This window comes from Puntigrus tetrazona, chromosome 14 (genome assembly GCF_018831695.1).
Source record: "Puntigrus tetrazona isolate hp1 chromosome 14, ASM1883169v1, whole genome shotgun sequence".
Taxonomy (NCBI): Eukaryota; Metazoa; Chordata; class Actinopteri; order Cypriniformes; family Cyprinidae; genus Puntigrus; species Puntigrus tetrazona.
The window spans coordinates 26,193,927-26,219,288 of NC_056712.1; the positions used below are offsets into that span (position 1 = coordinate 26,193,927).

General features: G+C 41.9%; 2 protein-coding genes across 2 annotated transcripts; both read left to right on the top strand.

Annotated features, from left to right (window-relative positions):
* Positions 1-8,926: 8,926 nt before the first annotated feature.
* Positions 8,927-15,552, top strand: LOC122357494 (E3 ubiquitin-protein ligase TRIM16-like). The gene is made up of 6 exons (XM_043256901.1): positions 8,927-9,610; positions 9,914-10,009; positions 10,081-10,314; positions 11,387-11,546; positions 12,232-12,270; positions 14,122-15,552. The coding sequence occupies exons 1-6, from the start codon at positions 8,936-8,938 to the stop codon at positions 14,661-14,663; spliced, it is 1,746 nt and encodes a 581-aa protein (XP_043112836.1). The 5' UTR covers positions 8,927-8,935; the 3' UTR covers positions 14,664-15,552.
* Positions 15,553-17,772: 2,220 nt separating this feature from the next.
* Positions 17,773-21,659, top strand: LOC122357495 (tripartite motif-containing protein 16-like). The gene is made up of 6 exons (XM_043256902.1): positions 17,773-18,445; positions 18,749-18,844; positions 18,916-19,116; positions 20,561-20,720; positions 20,826-20,873; positions 21,017-21,659. The coding sequence occupies exons 1-6, from the start codon at positions 17,807-17,809 to the stop codon at positions 21,535-21,537; spliced, it is 1,665 nt and encodes a 554-aa protein (XP_043112837.1). The 5' UTR covers positions 17,773-17,806; the 3' UTR covers positions 21,538-21,659.
* Positions 21,660-25,362: the final 3,703 nt, after the last annotated feature.

Genomic DNA, 25,362 nt, shown 5'->3' on the forward strand with positions numbered 1-25,362 from the left:
AGATGGTCCAGACCTTTCCCAGGGACCACTGATCACCAGTCTCCTCAGACAAAGTGTTTGTTCTCAGTGTTTCAGCTCTGCTTTTACGGTTAAAACAAGACGAAAGATCTGTCTCTGTTCTTGCTTTAACCATAAAACAGTCCTCAAACTCTGAAAAAAACCACACAAACTCCATTAAGTGCATTTTAAAAGTTCAGACGCAAAAGCTAATGAGCATTTTATTAGACTCATCTGTGTAGGTACTTTCTTTTCTCTTCAAAAGCAATGAGTAGCTTCTTTTAAAGGAAAATGATGCTCATTTTAGAAGAACTTCTGACAGCACTCTTTATTTCTAGACAGAAAATCTCGAAGTTTATTCAGTCCCCAAACACACACTCGCATCTGTTGACGGTGTTTGTCTTGTGCTTGAGTTGCTGATGCGATGGAGGCAGGGCTAGTTGGATTTAGAGCATCTTAAATCAAAGTGATTCATCTCCACTGAACTTAAACTTGACTTTAGGCCGTCTGATTGATGGCTCTTTCAGGAGCCCTCACACAAACACACACAAAACCCTCCATCGGCCCAAAACAGGCACACAATGCGACCCCGCCCCACCCCCTCCAGATCTGCCCCGGCCCATCACTCCTGCCCCGTCTGAAGAGCCATCTGCCCCTCCTCCGCCCCGTGGCGCTGCGCGAGGGTGACTTTCCCATGCCACCGCATCAGTCAAACGCGCCGCACGCCGCCCCCTCGCAGCTGCCAAACACACAACAAAACACTCCGCTCACACTTGAACTTGAACGCGCTCGCACGGAAAAACCAGACTCCCGCACCTCTGCGCTCGTCTGGCATCTGGAGCCGAGTCTGACCGGATGAACTTCGGTCTGACAGGAAATGAACGCAATCCCTTCAAACTCTTTAAAGATAAGGGACGATGACACAAACTACAACGAAAGCTACATCAGTGGACACACGAATGAGCGATAACTGCAGTAGAACGAAAACCAGGAGACCATGACTAGAAAAAAAAGAAATCTGTGACCGTCATGAGGGTCAATTTCATGAAACTGAGGTTTAAAAATAAATCAAATAGATCATCTTTCCACTGAAGCGTGGTGTGTCTGGATCAATATTTAGATACTTTTTGAAAAGTGCTCCAAAGTCACGTATGACAATAACTATAATATTAATAATAATAATAACTATATTAGTGTCCACACGAACATACAAGAACATATCAATGATAACTAAAACTATTACCGTCCGTCCTTACATAAAGACGATAACGATAAATATAATCATAATGATAACAAACGCAAAGCAATAAATATAACCATATTAGCGTCCAAACGAACAGACAACTGCTATACCAAAACTATAACCATAACAATAACTCCATCAGCATCCACACGAAATAATAACTATACCAAAAACTATAAAAGTATCTATAATCATAACTAGAACAATGACTACATTAGCATCAAACAAACTGATGATAACTAAAACTATAACATGGTAAGAATAACCACGCTCCACTGAAAAACAACTATAACAATAGCTATAATCATAACTATAATTATACATGTAACAATAACTATGACAATAATTATAACTAAGTATATTTCCGCCTGAACCGATAGTAACTATAACAAATATTATATTAGTGTTCTAACTATAACCATGCTATAATGTTAACTATAACTAGTTATGATCTGTAGAGCATCAATGCAGTTATAACGAATATATGAGGAATATATAACAAAGATATTTATAACGATGCAACTTTTTCTTAACATAAAAATGCGCCAAATCAGTTCGTTTTGCTGCTTAATATTGAAAATAGGTGTGTCTTGTATTATTTTAATGCATTATCGCTATTATGTCGTGCAAACTCTTTTCACTGTTAACTGCGTGTAGTTTTTCTCGTGTAACGAAGCAGAAGCGTCACCCACAGACTTCTTCCACACTCAAGAAAAAACGTGCATAACTACATTAACATTATCCCCAATACACCAAAACTACTTTAACAATCAAGAATGACTACGTTCTGTTTATTATAACACGCTGCAGGCCGCTCTTTAGACTCATCAGACAGATAGTGACTGTATTGTTTCCCACAATGCAATGCACTTGACTGTGAACTGAAAATAGACCGCGTTCCCTGCCGTTAAAATAGTGCACCCTGCGCTTTAGACTTCCTTAAAATAGGGCCCTTAAATTTTTAAGGCGTTTCAATGGAAACAGAAAGCGAGTCGAGAGCTGAATTAAACGGCACGCTGCTGTCGAACACTACAGAGTGCGTACTACGCAGGAAGCGCACTGCGGTCCGGCCCAGAAGCTCTGGATCAGAGTCGGCGGCGTTTCCTTCACGAAGCTGCAGCTGTTTTCTCCTCCTCACAATAGCAGCCCATCTTCAGCCGTAAACAGCGGATGAAGGCGGGGTTCAGAGAGCAGCTCCGCCCCCGCCGGCGCCCCGCGACCCCAGATCCTAAAGGTCATGAGAGAATCCGCCGCTCCTCCTCCCGCTCTCTTCATTGTCTCCGGAGTGGCCGTGAACTTCAGCGGCCAATAAACACGTCAAACACTCCTTTAAAGCCGTCTCCGTGGCATCTGCTGCTCAGACGGGACAAATCTGAATGTCAAATATTCGTCTGTCTGAGCGTGTGACCCGACGACAGACACTTATTTACCAGGAAAACACGCTCAAGCTATTAGTGAAGCATCTGAAACCAAAACTATCAGCCGTTTTTATGCTTTTCAAACATTTAATACCAGTAGTGCAGCACCGTTCTAATATCACAATATATGAAGATAGTACTGATTCAAGCCAGATCACATTTATTTAACACTTTTCACATTGTTTGACAGAAAACCATGATTGACGTTTATGTTACTTACTACTTTAATATATTCATGCATTATGAATGTATTTATCAGATTAGAGCCGTTTTCATAAACAGGCTTCCATTCAAAGGTAAGTTTTACAAAAATGACTAAACACTTTTATTAATCCAGGATGCATTAAATTATGATGTATTATATCTCATATATAAAGGAGTATAAATGACCTGTCAGTCCAGAAAAGCAGGCTGTATTAAACACAACCGTTTTCAACACTGAGGATCATCAGAAATGTTTCTCGAGCAGTAGATCTGTATATTATCATGATTTCTGAAGACTGGAGGAATGATGCAAAAAAAAGACACTTTATCACACATTCACACAGAAAACAGCTTTTTAAAACTGTAATATTTCACCGTTTTATTTTATTTCCGATCAAATGCCGCCAGAAACATTTAATGGTCTAAATGATTGTGAACGTTGTGTGTGTAGAGTCTGACAGAGTCTGTCCTGATTCTTCACGCTTTCAGGCTCTCAGCGGGAGACTCGAGCGTCTAATGAGACGTACAGCACTCAATTAACACTCATTACTGAGAGAGAGACAGCACAGCTATGAGTGAGCCTCGGATTATCATATGCATACTTCATATTGTGTTTGTGGGAGAATGTGTGTGTGTGTGTGTGTGTGTGTGTGTGAGAGAGTGTGTGTGTGTGTGTGTGTGTGTGTGTGTGTGTGTGTGTGTGTGAGAGAGTGTGTGTGTGTGTGTGTGTGTGTGTGTGTGTGTGTGTGTGTGTGTGTGTGTGTGTGAGAGAGAGAGAGTGTGTCTGCACTAACAAATTATCATATTCATGACACTGATCTGGTTCCCACAGTGCTGAATAGATTCTGGTGCTAATTAGGAAAATGAATCAGTCGCTGCTCACGTGTGTGTGTGTGTGTGTGTGTGTGTGTGTGTGTGTGTGTGTGTGTGTGTGTGTGTGCATGTGTGTGTGTGCGTGTGTGTGTGTGTGTGTCCACACACACACACACACATAGTTTGACCACAGACGGTGTAGATCTTTTGGATTAACCCCGTGACCCTGTGTGGCCTATGAGTGTGTGTGTGTGTGTGTGTGTGTGTGTGTGTGTGTGTGTGAATGAAAGTGTGTGTTTGTGTTCAGCAGCTGCCACGCAGGATTATGGGCCCTTATAATGAGATCTCAATCAAACCCCCACCCAGTCCGACCCCGACCCTAAAGGCCCAGTCATATGAAAATGAGGGTCAGGTCAAAGGTCAGGGTCAATGTCTGCCTCGGGTCTGTCTGTCTCACTCTCATGAACATGAACTTCAGCACAAGTGACTCTGAATCATCTGAATCATTCGACCAACGGAGAATCATCCTATATTCGCAATATTTGTATTTTCTAGTTGAAATAATAAATAAACGACATAGAAATCAGCGCCAATTAATCAAAGAAAAGCAGCGCAGGAAAATAACTATTGTAGTAATTATTGATTGCACTGGAGATCAACACACAACATATCTTCAATTAAATCTATTTAATCAAACACATAATCCACAGACTATTCTTTGATAGCAGCATACTATTATATAGAAGAATAAAGTCAATAAACTATCAATATCAGCATTTCTGAATGAATGAAGAATGATTGGATCTCATGACGACTAATTAAACTCATATAACTATAGCTATAACTATAACTCTAATAAGTCATGTGTTATTAACAGTTTGGTTATTTATTAAGACTAACTATAATGTTAATAACACATGACTAATTAGTATATGAGCAGCAATATTCACATTATCAGAGACTGAATCAATGAAATAAACACCGAAATTTTCCCGCAACATCAATAAACCGAATCAACGCACACACACACACACACACACACACACACACACACACACACACACACAGGTGAAGTGTTCTGAGACTCACCTGAGACTGTGAAGAGCAGCAGCAGCGCTGAGAGTCTCTCCATGATTCCTGCTGTTCAGAGGATCTTTTATAAACTCATGACGGATGGGATCACGGGAGTCTTCCTGGGAGCTGCTTTATTCCTCACGTTATTCCTCTCGGAGTCTCTGAGCTCGTGTGACACTCCGCGGCTCCGAGGACGCGCTCAGACTCCAGCTGGGCGGGGCCACGTGTCAGCAGCCAATCGGAGAGCGGCTGGAGACAACGCCACGCCCCTTACACGGAGGTACATCAGATGATGACGCCTTATCTTTATTATTATCAAGCAGGTTAATTTTCCACTTAAAACGCTAAATAAATCATAGTGTCTGGGTAAATAAAATATTTAATTTTAAATGTTATATTTTATTAATACTCACTTTACAAACTCACAAACAAAACCGTTTTACATAGGCACCTTTAGTATTGGTAAAGTGACTTTGTTACTCTCTTTAGGGTGCAAGTATGCTCACTGCATCACAGATTGTTTTCCTTTATCTTTCTTAAATGTATTTCTTCACTTTTTATTCAACAAAATAGAGAAGCTACAAACCAAACAGCAGACAGAAGCAATCGAAGCCTGACTTAGAAAACACAGAATGGCTCACTTTTATAAAAGAGACTGTGAACTCTCTTTAATCTTCATAATAATTAATGTACAATGATTGTAATTGAACACTTGTGGTGTTTGTGCCATTACTTATCAGATCAGATCAGTCACCTTTAAACGGTCTTACCCTACTTTTACTGGATTCAAATGTTCACATGATTTAGTGCCAGTAGTTATCTGTGACATTCACTTTCATCTGTTATTATCATATCAGTGAAATCATCATTTTTTGACACAAACAGCTCGTTTCATGTGTTCAGGTCATCAGTGTATCGTTATGATGGGGTATGGTTTAATTTGGATTTCTCTGTATGTTTTTTTTTCTCTCATAGAGAAAGTTCTCTATACCGGCCATTATATGACGGACTTAAAAATCTCAAAATTGGATCTAATCAATCAATCAATCATTTTTATTTATATGGCGCTTTTAACAACACAGGTTGCATCAAAGCACTGAACAGTATAAAGTAGAAGAGTACAATGACAGGGATTCAATTTGACGTTAAATCACTAGAAGTTAAGTGTCCCCAACCAAGCAAGCCAGAGGCGACAGTGGCAAGGAAACAAAACCCCATGCATACAGAATGGAGAAAAAAAACCTTGGGAGAAACCAGACTCAGTTGGGGTCATGAAGAAAAAAAGACACCTACACCTTAGATGCCCTTGTGTCACGAATGAGGGGTCTGAGGCGTGCTACAAGCCGAGGTGGAGTCCGGGACTCGGAGGCAGGACGCTGAAGCGAGGGATCCTTCATCCAGGGCGGCGATGGAGACTGGCAGACCCGTGGCGAGCTCCAGATGGTGGGCAGAGGATGAGTGCAGGCGCTGCTGGGATCCATCGACGACGTGGGGCAAAGGTGGGATAACTTGAGGCAGCGCACAAGGTGTGGGCACTGGAGGCGGGGCACGAGGCGCGGGCACTGGAGGTGGCGCACGAGGCGCGGGCACTGGAGGTGGCGCACGAGGTGTGGGCACTGGAGGCGGCGCTGGGCAGGCGGCCATCTTGGGAAGCGGCTCTGGGCAGGCGGCCATCTTGGGAAGCGGCTCTGGGCAGGCGGCCATCTTGGGAAGCGGCTCTGGGGAGGCGGCGGCCATCTTGTGAAGCGGCTCTGGGAAGGCGGCGGCCATCTTGTGAAGCGGCTCTGGGGAGGCGGCGGCCATCTTGTGAAGCGGCTCTGGGAAGGCGGCCATCTTGGGAAGCGGCTCGGGGAAGGCGGCCATCTTGGGCAGCGGCTCGGGGAAGGCGGCCATCTTGGGAATTGATGCTGTGTCCTTTTCCTCCTCAATACCCTTACGTGAAAGCTGACCCCACAGTCACTAAACCGAACTCAATAAACTGTGCAAGCGACTCACGTGGACCCTCGCGAACAAGTTTCGTCTTGAGTGGCTGATTTATTCCCTCATGAAAGAATTCTATCAGCAAACAGTCTGGTAGGTCAGAGAGGTAAGCCAGGTCCAGAAATTCCTGAGTATAATCCTCAAGCTTATCGGGTGCCCTGCTTGAGGGTTAGCAAAGACATTGCGAGGTGCATACCTGGCCATCGTTCGGGTGAAAAGCTGCTGGATCCTGGTGTGAGGTTGCATTCTGTCACGAATGAGGGGTCTGAGGCGTGCGGATCCAATTGCAGGCTTTTATTAAACAAAGGCATGGTCAAAGCAGACAGGCATCTAACAGGGCAAACAGGAGTATCAGAGACGAGGCAAACACAAAATCCAAAATCAGGCGGTGGTCAGGTCAGGCAGCAAACAATCAGAAAATCAGAAGACAGGCAGGGTCAAAACCAGGGAAACAGGAAACAAGAAACAAACCAATAGCAATCCAAACAATGAAGCAGGCGAACAATGCAACTTCCAGGTGAGGGGCCTACAACAGTATTTATAGTCCTCAGACAGGATGTAGCAAATCACCCAGAGGTAAGGGCTCCCTCTGCTGGCTTGGTGACACCTTGGGGTAAGCTAGTAAACTTTTAGATTCAAAGTGAACCATCCCTTTAATGTGTTAATATTTTTTCATGCAAATTAGTTGTTTGGTAAGGTTTGACCCCAACTTCTTGCCGTCGTTGCAGCGTGGAAGATTCTATGATCATTATAAGGTTATAAGCACACCAGTGTTTTGCTAGGGTCATGAGTTTTGCATGTTTTTTGGGTTGTTTTTATCATTTACCATGGCCGCCCGAAGTGTAGACAAATAAATATGAAAATAGTGCATTATACTTGCAATGTATACCTGGAAACTTAAGAACGGAGAGGTTGTAACATCAAAAACAACGCAAGTTTCAGCCAGATCATACATGTTAGAAATAAACCTGACACTTAATTCTAGTGATTATCATTGATTTGATTACAGAGACTGTCTCTGCATTTAATAACAAATTGTTCAATCTCGTCATTATACATCCCTGTCATTGTACTCTTCTGCTTTATACTGATCAGTGCTTTGATACAATCTGTATTGTTAAAAACACTATATAAAATGATTGATTGATTGACTGCAGCCATTATGAGGAAAGAAAACGCAAGATATGGATTGTGTCACAGTATGGTTGAGGGAAGGAGCACTCGACGAGAATATAACCTTTAACAGTTTTAATCATTTACAAATGAGTATATAATAATACTACAGGCAGGCAGACAAAGTAAACCACACATATTAAGACAAGACCGGACAATATAACTTGGGCAAACTGGATTTATATACACAAAGTAAACAACAATTAACAAGACACAGCTGAACATAATGAGACCATTAACAGTAAGTAGGGCACACAGAACATGGGACAAGAAAACAAAAACAAAAGAGTCCAACTATGTGACATTTTAGTTATAGAGGAGGAGTGGCCGTCGACTCCAAGGGGCCCGACCGACAGCGGCGGAGCTGATGGTGGAGGAGACCGAGACGGATGTGGAGAGACGAAGAGCCAGGGTGACGCCGAGGAACTGGAGGGCCTGAGACGATGCCGCTGGCACCGGTGAACGATGTGAAGACAGGGATCCAGAAGGATGCGGTGGAGCCAGAGCGACAGAGGACTGAGGTGGTCGGATGGTCGACGGCAGACCAAAGCGGAGCCGGAGGCACGATGGAGCCTGGCAGAGCTGGTGGACTGATGGGCCACGCTGGAGAGGAGGGAGCTAGGAGCCAAGGGGGAGCCAACGGGTCTACAGGCCAATGTGGAGTCCAGGATTCGGATTACGAGGTGAGGGATCCTCCACCCACGACAGCGATGGTGACTGGCAGACCCGCGGCGAGCACCAGATGATGAGCTGAGAGTGAGCGTAGGGGCTGCTAGGAGACATCGAGGCTGGTTAGGGTGGGTAATCTCGATGTCCGATCGCTAGAGGGCGCTCTGGCTGCACGGGCACTGGAGGGCACACTTGAGGCGGGGACTATTTATTTTGGGTTTAATTTTTTTTTATAAAATATGGTTAATTTTTTACTTTTGTTATAATACAAGATATAAGTAAAAACTCATAAAGTTTGCATATATTATATAATGAGGTAGAGGAACCTGCTTCACAGACTCACAGACACAACTACTTTACACACATGCTCAAACTTAGGACCAGGAAATGCGTAAGATCATGGAAAGAGAAACCGAAAGTTAAGTTGAGCCGTTGTGTGTGTCTGTCTCTATACTCAAGCAGTAAAATGGCAGAATCCAGAGTTTTTCAGGATGAGTTCTTGTGTCCGGTGTGTCTGGATCTTCTGAAGGATCCGGTGACCATCCAGTGTGGACACAGTTACTGTAAGAGCTGTATTACAGACTGCTGGGATCAGGAGGATGAGAAGAGCGTCTACAGCTGTCCTCAGTGCAGACAGACCTTCAGCACAAGACCCGCTTTAGCTAGAAACGCCATACTGGCTGAAGTGGTGGAGAAACTGAAGATGAACAAACTCTCTGCTGACTGTGACCCTGGAGCTGGAGATGTTCAGTGTGACGTCTGTACAGAAAGAAAATACAAAGCCGTCAAGTCCTGTCTGGTGTGTCTGGAGTCTTACTGTCAGAATCATCTCGAGCAACATGAGAGTTGGTTTAAAGGAAAGGAACACAATCTGACCGAAGCCACTGGACGACTGCAGGAGATGATCTGCCAGAAACACAAGAAGATCCTGGAGGTTTTCTGTCGCACTGATCAGAAGTGTATATGTATGATGTGTATGATGGATGAACACAAAAACCATGATACTGTATTAGCTGCAGACCAGAGGACAGAGAACCAGGTATTAAAATTAGAGATCAAGTTAATACTCAGTGTAGTGATCTAATAGCAGCTTAATTTCACAGAAACACTGTTAATATAAAGCTCTACGTCTTTGTCAGTTTCACTTTTAAGATACTTACTCTTATAGTGTGAAACAGGTCTAATAATCATCATAATTCATGTTCGATGATTGTAACCGATTTTTCCTTCTAGAGTTTGAACCTGCAGGCATTCGTTTTTCGTTTCCACTTGTCCTGTATTAATGTATGAATCAGTGCCAATAGTTTTCTGTGAGATTCACTATCATGTGTTTGTCCTGCAGAATCAGCTGAAGGAGACTCAGAAGACGCTCCAGCAGAGAGTCCAGCAGAGAGAGAAAGATCTCCAGCGGCTGAGAGAGACTGTGGAGTCTCATAAGGTGAGTCTGGAGAAGAAGAGAAGTTTGTCTCGTCTCGGTTCAGACTCACTGAATCACTGTGTGTTTAACAGCGCTCTGCACAGACAGCAGTGGAGGACAGTGAGAAGATCTTTACTGGGCTCATCCGCTCATTTAAGAGAAGACGCTTTGAGCTGATAGAGCTGATCAGAGATCAGGAAAAGCAAGCAGTGAGTCGAGCTGAAGGACAACTGGAGCGACTGGAGCAGGAGATCAATGATCTGAAGAGAAGAGACGCTGAGCTGGAGCAGCTTTCACACACACAGGATCAAATCCAGTTCCTGCAGGTAACACACATCTAGAAGAACAGATCAGACTTGAGCAGATCCTGCTCTGACACGAGACTCACAGAGAAACATTTCATGAGTATCTTATTTAGGGGTGCAACGATATTCTTATTTAATACTTTGCTTTCGGTTCAGTAAATACTACAAACCAAATGATTTAATTTGTTGGACTAATCCTATTTCATTTGGAAAATAAAACAGCTTAACATTTGTGATAAATAATGACAACAACAACAGTCATTTTTTTTTTCTCAGACAATATATGGCGTCAGATGGTGAAAGCTCTGTTATACCGTTTCACCGGCATAACACGTGTAAAGTTGGCTTGCCTTCATGGTTTACAATAGATATATTTCCAATATTGCCATTAACCAATTGCCCCTGCAACAAAAATACAGAACCGAACTATGAATTTTGTGAAACATTACAACCCTAGTCTTATTAAACACTTAAATAATCAATCAGACTCTTATCTAATCAACATCTTTGAAAGAGACATTGCTTATAAATGGCTAGAAGCAATATTTAGCTGCCAAACACCACTAGCTCCACCATTAGTTCAACATTTTTGCTTCTGATTCATTATGTTTCAGTCAAATCAGTGAAAGTGACTGTGAGTCAGGCGATCCTTAAACCTGATAAAATATTAACATGAAGACCCTAAACATGTAGTAGATTGTGTACTAGCAAGTGTCCCTTTACCAACTCACTGAGTGTGTCTTAAGGGGCTTTGTGAAGTTTCAGTGTCTCTAACCACTCTAAAGCTTTAAATAATGGTCAATCCAATCATAGCTTTTAAAATCTACTCAACCCTACAAAGAGACCACATTGATGTGCTTGAGCTGTTAGATGGACATTTATGTTCCCAGCAGATGTTTTATCATAGTAACTGGGTACTGTATTCTGTATATTAAATGAGATTTAACGAATAAGAGAAGAATTAAGCTGATTCTGTGAAAGAGCTGGACTGAGGTGATTACTGAAGATCAGTCAAGTCAACAAGAGCTGCAAAACTCTGATTTTGGTGCAGGTTATTTGGTGAAGTGTGGATTTCTGTATTTTTTCTCTGTAGAGTTTCCGGTCTCTTTCAGCACCTCCTGAACCTACAGATGGAAATGACGATCCCTTTGCTTCTCTCTTCTTTTCTGATGACCTGAAAAAATCTGTACATAAACTGACAGACAAACTGGAGAATTTCTGCAAAGAGGAGCTCAAGAAGATCTCAGGCAAATGTAATGTCCTAGGGCCTCATTTAACAATAGTGCATAGAAAAGGTTCTATATTTTGTTCTATAAATGAAAATCCATATTTATCAAACATCCACTCAAAATTATTTTGCACATGATAAAGCAATGATTGTTGATAAATCCCACATGTATCAAGCTTTTTTGCGTTCAGTCGTTCGCATTTCTGAAGTGCCTCCAATTGAACTATTAATGACAGTTCCCTGTTAAAAATGGCCAGAACCTTACTCAAAAGCCACTCTCAGCACGATCTTTGTGAATTGCATTAGTTGCCAAGTTTTCCAATAATCCACAAATGTTGTCACAGCTATCTTTTATAGAGTTTGACACAAATTATGCAACTGTTGTGTCTGTTTAAAACTAACAAAAATTTTATGTGGACTTAATGCATACTGTGACACTCTTAAATGCTGCACATAGTGTCACTAGATAACCTGTGTAAGCATGCTCAGAAGTGTGCTCATATCTACACACATTTCTACATATAAGTACAAGTTGGTAGATCCCACACTTTGTGTGAAACTGTATTCATTACGCATCCGTGCTTATGCACTGTTGATAAATCAGGGTGATGAATATGGATTCATATCACGTTGAACGGCACATTAGAAATGTTTTGGAATGGATATAGGATCATGAGAATCACGCTGTTCATATCTGTTCATTTCCACAGTCAACATTGTTCAAAGAACCAGGAAGGACTTCCTACGATGTAAGTCAGCAAGAATACAAACAGAAAAACTCATGTGTGTTCATGTTCTTGTGTAGAAGGTGAAAATAAGAGTTTTATAGTTGACGATGTAAATCAGTGTCTCTTAACCCTGGTCCTGGACTCCCCCAACACTGTGCACTTGGTATGTCTCCCTTATCTCACACAAGTTGTTAATTGCACTTGTTCAGTAATACTTGTTTATTTATTGAAGGCCTGCTGCTGTGACCTAGTCCTTGAGGAAGGTCGGGCGACGGTGGTGTTGAGTGAGGCGGGTTTAGAGCTCATGCCAAATATGAATAACCCTGTGTATTATCTGTAAGTGTGAAGTCATGAAATGAGCTCATGAGTTGAATCAGGTGTGTTTTATTAGAGAGACAGACAATGTGCAGTGTTGCAGGGAATTCAGGACCAGGGTTGAGAAACACTGATGTACACGTGTATTATTTCAATTATTTCAATAATTAAACTCAAATTGTGAAATTCGTGCATTAAAAAAATTAATGTGCACACAGGCTGAAGTAATTGAAGTCTTCGGTACTTTCGGCTCACATTCAACAAAACCCACCAATCTCAACAAATTAGAATACTTCATTAGAACAATAAAAAAAATTGGTGAATTGAAAGTATGTTAATTTACTGTACATGTACTTGATAGGGGCTCATTTTGCTTACTGCCTCAATTCGACATGGCATGAAGGTGATTAGTTTGTGCAACTGCTGAGATTCTCTGGGGTTCAGGTCTGCTGAGTCTGCTGGTCGATCAAGAACACCAACACAATGGTCATCAATTTTGATGCTTGTGGCGGTGTGGGCAGGTGCCAAACCCTGCTGGAAAACGAAATCAGCATCTTCAGAAAGCTGGTCAGAAGAAGGAAGCATGCAGTACTCCAAAATTTCTTGGTAAACGAGTGAAGTGACGTTGGATTTCAAAAAACACAATGGATCAACACCAGCAGATGACGTTACACCCCAAATCATCACAGACTGTGGAAACTTAACACTGGCCTTCAAGCAACTTCATGGTTATGAGCTTCTCCACCCTTCCACCAGACTCTAGGACCTCGGTTACCAAATGAAATACAAAACTTGCTCTCATCAGAAAAGAGGACTTTGGACCACTGGGCAACAGTCCAGTTCTTCTTCTCTTAGCTCAAGTAAGACGCCGCTGAAGTTGTCTGTGGTTCAGGAGCGGCTCAACAAGAGGAATACGACAACTGTAGCCAGACTCCTTGACACGTCTGTATTTGGTGGCTTTTGATTCCTAGCCCCCAGCCTCAGTCTATTTCCTTTGTGAAGTTCACTCAAAGTCTCGACTCGATCTCGCTGGACAATCCTCATATAGCAGTGGTTCCCTCGGTTGTTTGTGCTTCGTTGTCCGTCCTCTCAACATTCTGTTAGCAGGCTTGGATACAGCGCTCTGTGAACAGACAGCTTCTTTGGCAGGAAATGTTTAAGGCTTACCCTCCTTGTGAAGGATGTCAGTGATTGTCTTCTGGACAACCGTCAGATCAGCAGTCTTCCCTTGATTGTGTAGGCTAGTGAACAAAACCGAGAGACCATTTTGAAACGTTTGCAGGTGTTTTGAGTTGATTAGCTGATTGACGTCACCATATTATAATTAGTTGAGATTGGTGGGTTTTTATTTAAATGTGAGTCAAAATGTGAACTAAAGACTTATACTACCTCAGTCTGTGTGCATTGAAGGTTTTGAATACAATACAATAATTTATTGCATTGCAATGTAAGTGATGATTTACACAGGATATCTGCTCATCTGTACTGAAACACTGATGATTATATACGAAGAGTTCAGATACATGAAATGACTCTGGTGTGTTTTATCTCCATCAGATTACTATTGGCCCACTCTGGATCTGAACACCATCAATAAACACCTCCATCTGTCAGAGAACAACAGAGAGATTTCTCACATTTACACAGAGCAGTCATATCCTGATCATCCAGACAGATTTGATGTGTATCGTCAGGTGTTGTGTAGCGAGAGTGTGCGTGGACGCTGTTACTGGGAGCTGGAGTGGACTGGAAGTAATGGTGTGCGTATATCAGTGTCATATAAGAGCATCAGCAGGAAGGGAGGTGTAGAGAGTTTGTTTGGATCTAATGATCAGTCCTGGAATTTGCTTTGTTTTCCATATAAATACTCATTTTGGCACAACAAGATACAGACTGCTCTCCCTGTAGAGTCCATCAGCAGTAGAGTAGGAGTGTTTGTGGATCACGGAGCAGGAACTCTGTCCTTCTACAGCGTCTCTGACACCATGACCCTCATCCACAAAGTCCAGACCACATTCACTCAGGAGCTCTATCCTGGGTTTGGGTTTGGAGCGGGATCATCGGTGAAACTGATAAACTGTTTTGAGGAATCAGAATAGATTGACAAGAGGTTCTAGCGGGTCCAAAGCCAGCCACGAGTGTTTCATTTTCAAAATGTTTTTTTCTTTCTCTAAATGACTAATTTGCTTTTAAACTCCTCTAATGAATGTCTCTGTGACATGTATCGTTTAGTTTAGACAGTTTGCAAGAGTCTTAGTGTGTGTGCTATGAAAATGATCATTGCGAGAAGATGAGTGAGTGAGGAGATAAGAGCAGACTCTGTGTTGCCAGATCCAGCTATTATAAGCGCTTTTAGGCTTGTCTTTTCCACTTCATTTGACTTAAAAGTAGATTTAGGGTTTAGGTTTAGGGTTCGTGATACCTTTGTCTCATCTTATTTGCTAAAAACAAAGTTATCAGCTATATTGGTTATTATTAAAAAAATCTATAACAGTAATGCATTGTTTCTTGAATAATAAACAACTGATTAAATTATCCACCCTTATTAGTATACTATTAACAAATTTTGATACAGTAAATATGGTAAAATTAAAATGATCATCTCTCCAAATCTGTCATAAACATGTACAAGTCTCTTTTAAAGTGTTCATGATGTATATAATGAGTCGGGAGTGACCATGTTTCTGTGATTTTCTCAAAATCTGTTTGTATTGATTTAGTTTTTAATGTAGAGTCACATCTATCATTTTATTACTACTATCAAAATTACTTATTAATTCAGATGATCACAGCCAGTTAATTCATTTTTATTTTCCACTTTATCGAGCTACTGCCCTTATCGTTTTCTTTTGTTCTCTGGTTTCACAAGACACTGTTTTAATTATTGACTGTGAAATTTATTTTTAGGTTACAGCTTGTTAATACTTGTTAATTCTATTATAGATCAGTGGTTAAAACCTTTAAAAGAAATAAAATGTCCATAGTGTGTGTGAGTGTTCTTGTTCATGGTATATTTGGACATTTTTGACATTTTGAGGACATTTGAGGGTAAAATTGTTAAAAATAGTAAATGATGTTCAACTGAAAGTGCCACGATTCAAGTAGGTTTTCTGTAATGAGTAGGTTTAGGCGTAGGGTTGGTTAAGGAAACAGGAAATGGCATTTGTATATACATAACTAGTCTTTGGAAAGTCCCTACAATTCACAGAACCCTAACGTGTCCATAAATCAACCAATCAATCACTAAAGATGCAAATATAAACTACATTGTTATTTCATTTTGAGCTCACCTGTTTGGGAACTCTAGGACTTGCATAAGTTTAACACTGAAGAGAGTAAAGTCTGTGCTTATTCTATTACGAAAGAGTAGGCTAATAGAAGAACATTTGTTTTATAATTAACTGTAATCTGTGCTTTCAAAATCATTTAGTATACGCAAATGTTTAAAAATTTGTTTTTTTTATTAAAATTATGTATGACTTGTTGGAATCAGACAAAAAAGACTACAGCAGAGAACACAAGAGAGGCAGTAGATCTGATTTAGAGAAAAATCGAGGTGAAGACTTTTACATATTTCACGGGTTTAGACTCATGTCATCGATAATTTTATATGAATATTCACAAAACATGCAATGTTACTAATGTCTTTTAGGTCTTTCCACACTGAAGCAGGGTCACTGAAAGAAAACTGGTATTATATCCTCTTAACCACTCTAATCTTTCATCTCAGTCTTAATGGTAATCTTATTCAGTTTTTCTGGCCTCATTGTACAAGACTAAATATTTTCGATATTCCTGAAGGTATCCTCTTTGGAAGCGATCTGAGTTTTGCTGTGAACCATAGCTTTTCATTGTTGTATGTTGTTGTTAAAAGCTCTATATAAAAGTGATTGATTGATTGATTTAACACAGACATAGCAGATTTAGGTTTTTTTATGTCATGATCTGCTCTGAACAGTGGGAAGCCCAGTAGATGTTGTCCAGAGCAGACATTAATTTAGATTCAATCAAATTGCAGGCTTCTCTGACCAAGAAAAACATTGATAGAGTGGTCTTCGAGGAATTTATTTCTATTATTAACTGAAGTTTTTCCAAATGCAAACTCCTATCCCCTTCCCATGCACATTACGCCTCAAGGCTGCCTTTTCATCCATTACATTTATCTGGTTTACACTGCATGATTGAAACACAGGAAACAGGAAACACTGAGTTCAGAGAAAGTGAAACTTAACAAGGTTGATCCGTTGCGTGTTTGTGTCTCTATATTCAAGCAGTAAAATGTCAAGATCCAGAGTTTTTCAGGATGAGTTCTTGTGTTCGTTGTGTCTGGATCTCCTGAAGGATCCGGTGACCATCCATCGTCATATCCTCCTCTCATATAATTGTAATCCCAATCAGGGTCGCCCTCACCTCCATATACTAAATTGTAAACTGTTTTCAGATGACTTGGGCCGAAAGTGCCCTCACGCGGATAATCTCGCCACTGGGTACCCGCTGTCCATCCCGCCAAATTATCAAGATATGGAACCGTGTAGTATCCCCAACCACAACGTTCCATCCATGCTTTGGGTGTTTCAGAGGGTTCAGGTTTAGGATATGTTTGTCCCATTCTGACCGCTGATGACTCGGACACGTACTATAACAAGTCAATCTAGTCTGAATTTAATCAAACACGATACAATTGACTTACGTGGATACATCTACTCAGGTAGTGAAACTATATTTTCTCTTACCTGGTCAGATGTATCCCGGACGAGCCCCCAGAACTGTAAGAACTTCTCTTCTTCAGTGTATGCGTCCCCCTGTGTCCGTTCATCAGCAGTACAGAACAAATTCAGGCGCCTGGAAGCATCAGTCGGAACAAACCACACGAGTGAAATAAAATCTGGTTTATTCAGAATGCAGCTTAACACAGAGAGAAAAACATCAGCTTATATAGCCCTTATGGGGCGTTGACCTCTATTGCATAGCTGGACATGCCTCAACTGCCCACTACGGAGAGGACAAAAGACAACTCCATATATGGGGTGAAGATTCACAAAATTAGCAGACTAGAGACAAAGCAACTCTATATAAGGAATGAAAGACTACAGAGTTGGCAGAGAAACCTGAAACTATACCTGCAGGGTGAAAAGGGACTAGAACAATTGTCATACTTTGCTCACACACACACACACAGTAATAGAGAATTAATTCTCTCACTTTACACGCATGCTCAAACTTAGAACCAGGAAATGCGTTCATGGAAAGAAAACCGAAAGTTAAGTTGAGCCGTTGTGTGTGTCTGTCTCTATATTCAAGCAGTAAAATGGCAGAATCCAGAGTTTTTCAGGATGAGTTCTTGTGTCTGGTGTGTCTGGATCTCCTGAAGGATCCGGTGACCATCCAGTGTGGACACAGTTACTGTAAGAGCTGTATTACAGACTGCTGGGATCAGGAGGATGAGAAGAGCGTCTACAGCTGTCCTCAGTGCAGACAGACCTTCAGCACAAGACCCGCTTTAGCTAGAAACGCCATACTGGCTGAAGTAGTGGAGAAACTGAAGATGAACAAACTCTCTGCTGACTGTGACGCTGAAGCTGTAGATGTTCAGTGTGACGTCTGTACAGAAAGAAAATACAAAGCCGTCAAGTCCTGTCTGGTGTGTCTGGAGTCTTACTGTCAGAATCACCTCGAGCAACATGAGAGTTGGTTTAAAGGAAAGGAACACAATCTGACCGAAGCCACTGGACGACTGCAGGAGATGATCTGCCAGAAACACAAGAAGATCCTGGAGGTTTTCTGTCGCACTGATCAGAAGTGTATATGTATGATGTGTATGATGGATGAACACAAAAACCATGATACTGTATTAGCTGCAGACCAGAGGACAGAGAACCAGGTATTAAAATTAGAGATCAAGTTAATACTCAGTGTAGTGATCTAATAGCAGCTTAATTTCACAGAAACACTGTTAATATAAAGCTCTACGTCTTTGTCAGTTTCACTTTTAAGATACTTACTCTTATAGTGTGAAACAGGTCTAATAATCATCATAATTCATGTTCGATGATTGTAACCGATTTTTCCTTCTAGAGTTTGAACCTGCAGGCATTCGTTTTTCGTTTCCACTTGTCCTGTATTAATGTATGAATCAGTGCCAATAGTTTTCTGTGAGATTCACTATCATGTGTTTGTCCTGCAGAATCAGCTGAAGGAGACTCAGAAGACGCTCCAGCAGAGAGTCCAGCAGAGAGAGAAAGATCTCCAGCGGCTGAGAGAGGCTTTGGAGTCTCATAAGGTGAGTCTGGAGAAGAAGAGAAGTTTGTCTCGTCTCGGTTCAGACTCACTGAATCACTGTGTGTTTAACAGCGCTCTGCAGAGACAGCAGTGGAGGACAGTGAGAGGATCTTTACTAAAGTGATACGACTGATCAGAGATCAGCAGAATGCTGCAGTTTGTCGAGCTGAAGGACAACTGGAGCGACTGGAGCAGGAGATCAATGATCTGAGGAGGAGAGACGCTGAGCTGGAGCAGCTTTCACACACACAGGATCAAATCCAGTTCCTGCAGGTAACACACATCTAGAAGAACAGATCAGACTTGAGCAGATCCTGCTCTGACACGAGACTCAAGCTCCTTCTTCTAGAAGATATATTTTGCTGTTAAACACCACTTTCACCATGAACATTTCAAAACTTTTTACCAAATTTTTAAATGAAAACAAAATTTGATAGCATGGTTTCTGAGTAAGGGTAATCAAAACCAGGTGATCTTCAAACCTGACTATATACTCACATTGTTTTTGTTTTCTTTCTGTCCCATGTGCTCTGTCTGGCCTACTTTCTGTTAATTGTCTGATTGTGTTCAGGTGTTTTGAGTTAACTCATTTACTTTGTCATATAAGTTCCTGTTTGTTACAGTTCAGATTGTCCTCAAGAAAGTATAGCTGCTTGCATCGAGTGGGTGCTGGTGTCATGCAATTAGCCAGTGACTCTTCAATCAATCAATCAATCAATCAATCAATCAATCAATCAATCAATCAATCATTTTTATTTATATAGCGCTAGCCGTATACCATAGACTATGACACCAGCCCCACTCTGGATCCAGAGCCCAGCCCAACACTTCACCGCAGCATGGAGCCACAGCCTGAACCCACCGATGATGGAGAAACGGAGTCTACTGCGACCACAGATCCATCGCCAGAGAGAGCGACAGAGCCGTGGAGCGCCACCAGACCCGAGCCAATTGCATCAGACCAGGTGCGTGTGCCAGCAACAGAGCTCGCCGCGATGGAGAATGTCGAGTACAGCGAGAGTGCGGATTGGAGCTCCACCCACTGCAGCAGAGCTGAGGGTGAGCCATTTATCCATCGAGGGCTGCTGGATCTGCATAATGGGTCCCTACCAGCCGTCCTGAGTCCCCGCCTCAAGTGCGCCCGTGCAGCCAGAGTGCCCTCTAGAGTCTTCTCCACAAGCGCGCACTCCAGCGATCGGACATCGAGATTTTCCACCCTGTCCAGCCTCCGTCGATGTCTCCTAGCGGCCCCTATGGAGTTCGACAGCCACTCCTCCTCCCTCCATCTGCTCCACCGTAGGGCATCACCTGGGCTGTGCTCTGGATCCTACAGATCTCCTCCAGCTCCAGACTCCTCCTCCTCCTAAGTTCCTGTTTGTTTCAGTTCAAATTGTCCGGTCTCGTCTTTAATGTGTGTGGAAGTCTACCTATCTACCTACCTGTCTGTATTATTAGTTGTTCTTGTGTAGAAGATTAAAAGGTATGTCCTCGTCAAACGCTCATTCCCTCAACCACACCGTGACAAATATAGTGCAAGTGGTGAATACTAGAATCTGTAGCTCTGATGTGATTTAATATCTATGAGAGGAATGAAGCTGAGGCTGTGAAAGTGCTGGACTGTGGTCAGATACTAGAGATCAGTCAAGTCAACAAGAACCTAAGCAGGTAATTGGGTGAAGTGTGGAGCTTATGAGTTTTAATTTTCTTTTTTCTGTAGAGTTTCCAGTCTCTCTCAACACCTCCTCAGTCTACAGACATAAATGACGATCCTTCTAGTTCTCTCTTCTCTTTTGATGCTCTGAGAGAATCTGTCTGTCAGCTTAGTGACAAACTGTATGATTTTTGCAAAGAGGAGAGCAAAAAGATCTCAGACAGAGGTAAGGTCCTAGAGAGTCATTATTATCATATATCATGAAGAACGTCATATTAGAAGTGTCTTGGGAATGATGCAGGATCATGAGAATGTCTGTTGATTCTCACAGTCCCAGTCACCAACATTGATCTCTGGACCAGGAAGGACTTCCTACAACGTAAGTCAGTAAGAAAACAAGCAGAAAACTCACTGAGTGTGTTCATGTTCTTCTAATACACTTATAATACACTGAACATGAAGAGCTACATGAAATGATCAAACAGCTTCATAATTCCTGATTCTGATGTGTTTTATCTCCAGATTCCCAGCAGCTCACTCTGGATCTGAACACTGCACATAAACGTCTCAGATTCTCTAAGAACAGAGTGATTACTAACGCTAACACAGATCAGCCGTATCCTGATCATCCAGACAGATTTGATTATTGGCATCAGGTGTTGTGTAGAGAGAGTGTGTGTGGACGCAGTTACTGGGAGCTGGAGTGGAGAGGAGATAAAGGTGTGCGTATATCAGTGTCATATAAGAGCATCAACTGGAAGGGACGGGATCATGAGTCTCAGTTTGGAAATAATGATCAGTCCTGGAGTCTGTCCTGCTCTTCCTCCAGTTACTTATTCATACACAATAACAGAAAGACTGTTCTCCCTGTGAAGTCCATCAGCAGTAGAGTAGGAGTGTTTGTGGATCACGGAGCAGGAACTCTGTCCTTCTACAGCGTCTCTGACACAATGACCCTCATCCACAAAGTCCAGACCACATTCACTCAGCCGCTCTATCCTGGGTTTAATATTCATAAAGGATCATCAGTGAAACTGTGTTGATTGACCCGAATAGACTGTAGAGAGCTTCTACCCATAATGCTTTTTTCTTCATGACATTAATACTGCTGCTGAACAACTGTCAGTGAAATTACATGTCAGAATAAACTTCATTTAGACCATAAGATCAGTGTGTTTGTGTCCATTGAGCCGGTTGTGCTGATATCGCCGATAAAACATGATTTTGGGGAAACATTATGTTAATGTTGGTACACAAGAGTATATGAGAGCAATATAAGGTATAATACAAACTTTAACGATTCACTGTTTAATAACTCAAAAAATACACATTTCCTGAAAAATAACGGTTTTGGAGAAGCCAGCATTCCACCTGACAGCGACGTTATGCTGCTCTCACAAGAACAACTTTGCAGATTTGATACTGATTTATACATGTTTTCTTTCTCAACTGTTTGACAAAACTGTCTGTGCTTATTAAGATACTTGCCAGGATGCCAATTTGGACATAATTTTGTGGGTATTCAGCCACTTAAGCTCAACAGCAAACTATGATAAATAACTCAATATGATACTAGCATGGTGGCTTTGAAACAAGTCTTAATGTCCTAATTAGGCAAAAGAGCTTGCAGTGCAGACCAGATGCGCTGATGTGAAGCTTGAGAGTGATTTAATCTGCCAGTTTGTGTGGATTTATGTACTGGTCTAAGTGTTTACTCTAAGGGCTAGGTCATGATTAGGGGAAAGTCCCCTTTCTATGGAAAGTCCCCACAAATTCACAGAACTAAACCTATGCGTGTGTGTATGTGATAGAGTGTGTTCCTGTTTATGGCACATTGTGCCGATCAAATTCCCCCACAAGGATAGGAAAACCTCAAATCTTTCAGGGAAAAAAAAATATTAAAAGTACTAAATGATGTTCATCTAAATGTGTAAAAAAAAAAAGTAGGTTTAAGTTTAGGGTATAGACAAAATTGTTTAGTCAGTGCAAAAGTTATAGAAGTCTATGGAAAGTCCCCACAATTTACAAAAACAAAACAATGTGTGTGTGCGTTACAGAGCTGGTCAAGCACGAGCTCATCTTCTCTTGGAGCACAGGTAAAGTTCTTCAATGGGGTAAGAACTGTTTATCTGAATGTCCCGTTGGAAGTTAGGGCATGGAGGAATATATCACTGGAGGAATATATCACTGAGGCATTGGAAGAGGGCTATATTCGACCATCTACCTCCCCTGCTGCATATAGTTTCTTCTTTGTGGCCAAAAAGGATGGAGACTTGTGGCCCTGCATAAATTACGGATCCCTTAACAATATCACCTTAAAGGTCCATTACCCGCTTCCCCTTGTCCCTGCCACCCTGAAACAACTGAGAGAAGGAAAGATCTTCACTAAGCTGTATCTCTGCAGCACCTAAACCTCAGCAGATTACATGAGGGGGACAAGTGGAAGGCAGCTATTGGCCACTAGAAATATCTTGTCAGAAACTTCTAGAAATGGACAGACAGAATGAAATATTTCCTACGTACCTTCTGACATTCCATAAGAACTCCTGGAACCACTTCCTGGGCTAAGCCAAGTACGCACAGAACTCCCTGCGACAGCCATCTACTGGACTCTCTTCCAGTGCGTGCTCGGCTTCCATCCCCCGTTATTTCCCTGATATGGGGAACCACCAGAAGTGCCGGCTGTCGACCACTGATTCCAGGAGAGTTGAGAAGGTTTGGGACAAGGCTCATCACCATCTGCAGCGAGCTGTAGACAGGCAAAATTCTCAAGCAGAAGGCCATACAGATGACAGTCTATCAACCAGGTCAAGTCTGGCTTTCCACAAGGGATACTCTTCTGCGCCAGCCCTGCCGTAAACTCAGTCCCAGATATGTTGGTCCCTTCACTATCTTGGAACAGGTCACACCAGTATCATACAAACTACAAATAGTTTCAGTCCCTCTATGTACTAATCCATATAAAAGACACTTAGACCACTACTGCATACATTAAGGTGGCCTCAGCAAGGTGGTCTCTACTCCTGTCACATTTTACAACTTGCCCACAATCTCCTCTTCTTTAGTTGGATGCATCTGACCTTGCTTCTTGTCCTTCATATTCCAGGATTTCTCTGAGTATGAGACATAGTTAGACACTGCAGTGGAGCCTGTTCTTTAACTGGTGTTCTCAGAGAGAGGACCCAGAAAGTGCTTGATCAGCCGCAGAAAAGCACAGCCTTGCTATGTGGCCAAGGTTCCTACCACACCCTTTAGGAATCAGTTAATGAACCTTCAAGCACTGCCCCTGGAGGAGGAAGACCCAGGCCAACCATGTTTTAAGATTGTACATGAACAGGAGACATAGCCTCAGGACTAGCTAACGTCTGTTAGAGAGGTCGGCAGAAGAAAAAAGGCCATCTTTAAGCAGAAGATAGTGGATGCCATCACTTTGGCTTAACAAGAACAAACTCTATAGCTCCCGCTCGGATTCCGAGCTCACTCCACCAGGAGTGTGGCATCCTTCTAGGCACATGGCCAAACAAGGTGGTAGGAACAGAAACTGGTGCAAAATACGACACAGACACCTAACATGGGAACTCTTTGCACCTGCTGCAAGCCTAATTGAGCAGCTGAATGCAATTATTACTTGCCATTACGCACTGGCTCATTTAGTTTACACTCAAAGTAGATTTGTCTCTCTGCCAAGATTTCCAATTCATCATTCATTGGGAAGGTAATTTTGGAAATGCAATAGGTTACAGTAGGGGCGCCCAATCCTGTTCCTGGCGATCGAGTTTAGCTATAGTTCTAATCAAACACACCTGCCTTTAATTTTCAAGTGAGCCTGATGACCGTAATTGCTGTTTTGACTAGAGCTGGAGCTGAACAGTGTCACACCCTCTACACGTTCCCTCAGCCTCAGTCATTGTGATCGGTCTCCACCCACTCATTTCCCAGTGCACCACACCCCTGAACCATCTCCAGAATACTAATTAACAACACCTGCACCAGCAATTACCCACACCCTTCATATACTCACCTCTGAGTATTGTGAGGATTGTCTTTGTGTACCTGAGGATGAATCAACACGTGCTCTGAGGGAAGTGACTCTTACTTGTCCTGGAACTTTCTATGAGTTTGAACTTACCTGTTCACCCTTGCTTGAAGATATGCATCATTTCCCTGCTTCACCAGTTTATGTGCACCTCATTAAATATCACGAAGCTCATATCTGCCTCCTCTTCTCTTTGTGTGTGGACGTAACAAACAGTTGATCACCAGGAGCAGGATTGGACACCCCTAGATTGAAGATTATAACCTGCCCTGTTTTAAGATGTAATAAAGACAGTGTTACCTCTTTTCCTTGTAAGAATCATTTAAAATCATAAGAAATAGCCTAATAATTATGATTTTTTTTTTTTTTTTAAATCAGATTGTTGTGAACAATAAACAGCACTTATTGATGAATATAAACCACCGCCATTCATAAAATTAAACAATTTTGACAGAATATATACTTTAATAGATCTTCCTACGATGTAAGTCAGTAAGAAAACAAGCAGAAAAACTGTGTTCATGTTCTTCTTGTAGAAGATGAAAGAAGGGTTTCATAACTGAGGATGTAAATAATTTGTGCAGTAAATAATGCCATCTGTACTGATGATATGCTGGACATGAAGAGATCAAACGGATTCCTGATTCTGGTGTGTTTTATCTCCATCAGATTCCCAGCAGCTCGCTCTGGATCTGAACACACTGAATAAACATCTCCGTCTCTCTGAGAACAACAGAGTGATTACTAACACTGACAGAGATCAGTCTTATCCTGATCATCCAGACAGATTTGATGGGTGTCAGGTGTTGGAGTGGGCTGGAGATAAAGGTGT

Excerpts from the sequence above, each read along its gene's own strand:
- LOC122357494 (XM_043256901.1), top strand. The coding sequence starts at position 8,936 with ATGCTCAAACTTAGGACCAGGAAATGCGTAAGATCATGGAAAGAGAAA. Across the intron at positions 11,547-12,231 it reads CAAGAAGATCTCAGGCAAAT|TCAACATTGTTCAAAGAACC; the intron begins GTAATGTCCTAG and ends TCATTTCCACAG. Across the intron at positions 12,271-14,121 it reads CAGGAAGGACTTCCTACGAT|ATTACTATTGGCCCACTCTG; the intron begins GTAAGTCAGCAA and ends TATCTCCATCAG.
- LOC122357495 (XM_043256902.1), top strand. The coding sequence starts at position 17,807 with ATGGAAAGAAAACCGAAAGTTAAGTTGAGCCGTTGTGTGTGTCTGTCT. Across the intron at positions 18,845-18,915 it reads AGGCTTTGGAGTCTCATAAG|CGCTCTGCAGAGACAGCAGT; the intron begins GTGAGTCTGGAG and ends TGTGTTTAACAG. Across the intron at positions 19,117-20,560 it reads ATCAAATCCAGTTCCTGCAG|AGTTTCCAGTCTCTCTCAAC; the intron begins GTAACACACATC and ends TTTTTTCTGTAG.